Source organism: Frankliniella occidentalis, unplaced genomic scaffold (assembly GCF_000697945.3).
Source record: "Frankliniella occidentalis isolate FOCC.00 unplaced genomic scaffold, Focc_3.1 Scaffold40, whole genome shotgun sequence".
In the NCBI taxonomy this organism is placed as follows: Eukaryota; Metazoa; Arthropoda; class Insecta; order Thysanoptera; family Thripidae; genus Frankliniella; species Frankliniella occidentalis.
The window spans coordinates 993,351-995,701 of NW_026267170.1; the positions used below are offsets into that span (position 1 = coordinate 993,351).

At 46.2% G+C, this 2,351-nt stretch overlaps 1 protein-coding gene across 1 annotated transcript in view; it reads left to right on the forward strand.

The window, feature by feature from the left end:
* The window catches only part of LOC113209455 (uncharacterized), a 132,512-nt gene that overhangs the window by 88,691 nt on the left and 41,470 nt on the right, over window positions 1–2,351 (forward strand). The window contains exon 2 of the mRNA XM_052266577.1: window positions 2,064–2,155. Coding sequence (XP_052122537.1) covers window positions 2,104–2,155 — 52 coding nt within the window. The 5' untranslated portion in view covers window positions 2,064–2,103. The remainder of the gene's footprint in view (window positions 1–2,063; window positions 2,156–2,351) is intronic.

Consider the following 2,351-nt stretch of genomic DNA (forward strand, 5'->3'; position numbering starts at 1 on the left):
CCGCAAGGTAATCGATTCGTCGACGGAGAGTGAGAGTCAGCTGAGGGTCTCGTAACAGGAGCATCGATCGTAGGTGGGAGCGCCCAGGCAATCCACAAATGATATCCGTGTTAAACACACCGCAACACTCTCAGACCTGTACTGATTTATTTATTAGTAGCTTATAAAGGTTTTTACGCTGCAGGAATACTGGCAAGTGCTGAAGCAAAAACAGTGAAAGGATGAGAGTAAAATCGCTGCAAACCCTACACTGTACATAATTAGATCGCGCAAGACAAAGGATATTAATTACACTATTGAGTTTGTCGTTTGACTCTCTTTAGGCACCAATAATAGAAATGTTTATGGTTGTGACGTTCGCCATTCTTCATCAGAGCCTACGAAGTAATTTCTTCGCAAATGCGGACGCATGAAAAAAGCAACTCTTTCTCCCCAACACGAAGTGGGTTGTGAGTGGTAAAGAACGGGTATAAAAGATTCAAACGTACCAACTGCTACAAAACTGACATTTTGATTTACATAAATTACTTACACTGATAAACTAAGTATTTAACTGCTCAACACATGCAAGTCACCAACTAGAAGTTAAATACTTGCAAGGTGTTCAACTCGGTAGGAGTGCACTTGCAAGTGTGCAACTCTTCGGTTGAGCACTTGCTATACAGTGAACGCTCAATCTACGGAAGTGTTCAACTGAGGAGTTGCACAGTTACAAGTGCACACCTACCGAGTTAAACAATCGCAAGTGCACATTTGCAAGTATTCAGCTTACAGTTGCACACTTACAAGTGTTGAGCAGTCGAACACTTAGTTGATCAGTGTAAACGTTAACGTTATAAAGAAATAACGCCGGACAGCGTTCATTCACGTTGTTTCGTTTATTTGAGCAGCAGCCCTGCCGCGTAATGCATGTAAAGGCCCTGAGGCCGCGCCGCTGTGCGCCGCTGTGGGCCGCTCTGGACTGGAGGAGGGGGGGGGGGCACGGCACGGCTGCCCAGGGCTCGCTTATTCATTATTTACCAGTCGGGAACAGCCGCGGAACAGAACACCGGGCAGTGCTACACGCGGCTACAATGAAGGCCTCTGCGCTGCCCATCAAGAGGAGTGTCCTTTTTTTTTCGTCATCCTCCTCCTGCTGTTGCTGCTGCTGCTACTAGTTCCCTCGGTCCGGCCCGCCCCGCCCACGCATTGCACGCCAAGACGGAGACGAGAAGAGCATTTTTTTCCTTTCCTTTTTGGTTTCCTTTTCTTGAGTTTGTATTTGTAGCGTCTCTTCCCTCCTAGGTGAAAAGAAAAAGAGGAAGAGAGGTGGTTACTTGGTGCGGCTGGTTTCCTTGTCAGCGCATCCTCTCCTACCCTTCTTCGCGCTCTAGCCGGCTGCTAATGGTGACCTAGACCTAGACGGGAGACGGGGCGAGTTCCACCGGCTTGTGTGCGGGGAACGAGGGACGGGGCGGTAGTAAGAAACATTTTGCACTGGTTTGCATGAGGGGTGGATAACTCCTGAATTCAAGAATTGAATTTGAATTAGCTTGAATTAGGTTGAATTGAATTTGAATTGGACTGAATTGGTTTGAATTATTGCGATTTTATGTTACTGAATTAGTGTGAATTGGCTTGAATTGACTTGAATTGAATATAAACTGTCTTGAATTGGACTCAATTAGTTGAATTAGTTTCGAATTCGTTTGAATTAAATTGAATTGGTCTGAATTAGTTTGAATTGGTCAGAATTAGGGGTGTACACTTGGCAGGAGACTTATCCACCCCTCGGGTTTGCAACCTCTTGAACACCCTCTGAAAAAATGTTACACTTTGCTCTTTTCTTGCAGTTGTCAGCACCGAATTTTAACTTTACAACAGCTAAATTTTGCCAGTCAAAGCGAAGAGCATAATGCAATGCGGATTTTAATTCGTTCCATGTTTTTCCGGAGACCTTTTTACTTATAATACTTGCAGTATTCTAAACTTCTTTGTTCATGAAAACTTGTCTTTGCGAACATTTTTCTCGGTGGGTTCCTTTCGTGTCACTGTACTAAACGTTGCCTGTTTTCGCATTGCAGTGCTTGTGGCGATGTTCCCCCGACGACGCTTCTTAACACCATGAGCGACTGGCCGACCCCCGACTACGATCCTCCGGAACCTGTGTTCAACAGTAAGTACCGACATACCTCGGTGGACCTGTGCCTGTGTGCATGCGTCACCTGCCGCGCCACATTTCATCCTCAGCGTATGCGCGGATGCGGCGACCAGCCCAGAGCTCGCGACAGACCCTATTTTCCCCCATCTATTCATCCTGAAATCTCTCTCTCTCTCTCTCTCTCTCTCTCTCTCTCTCTCTCTCTCTCTCT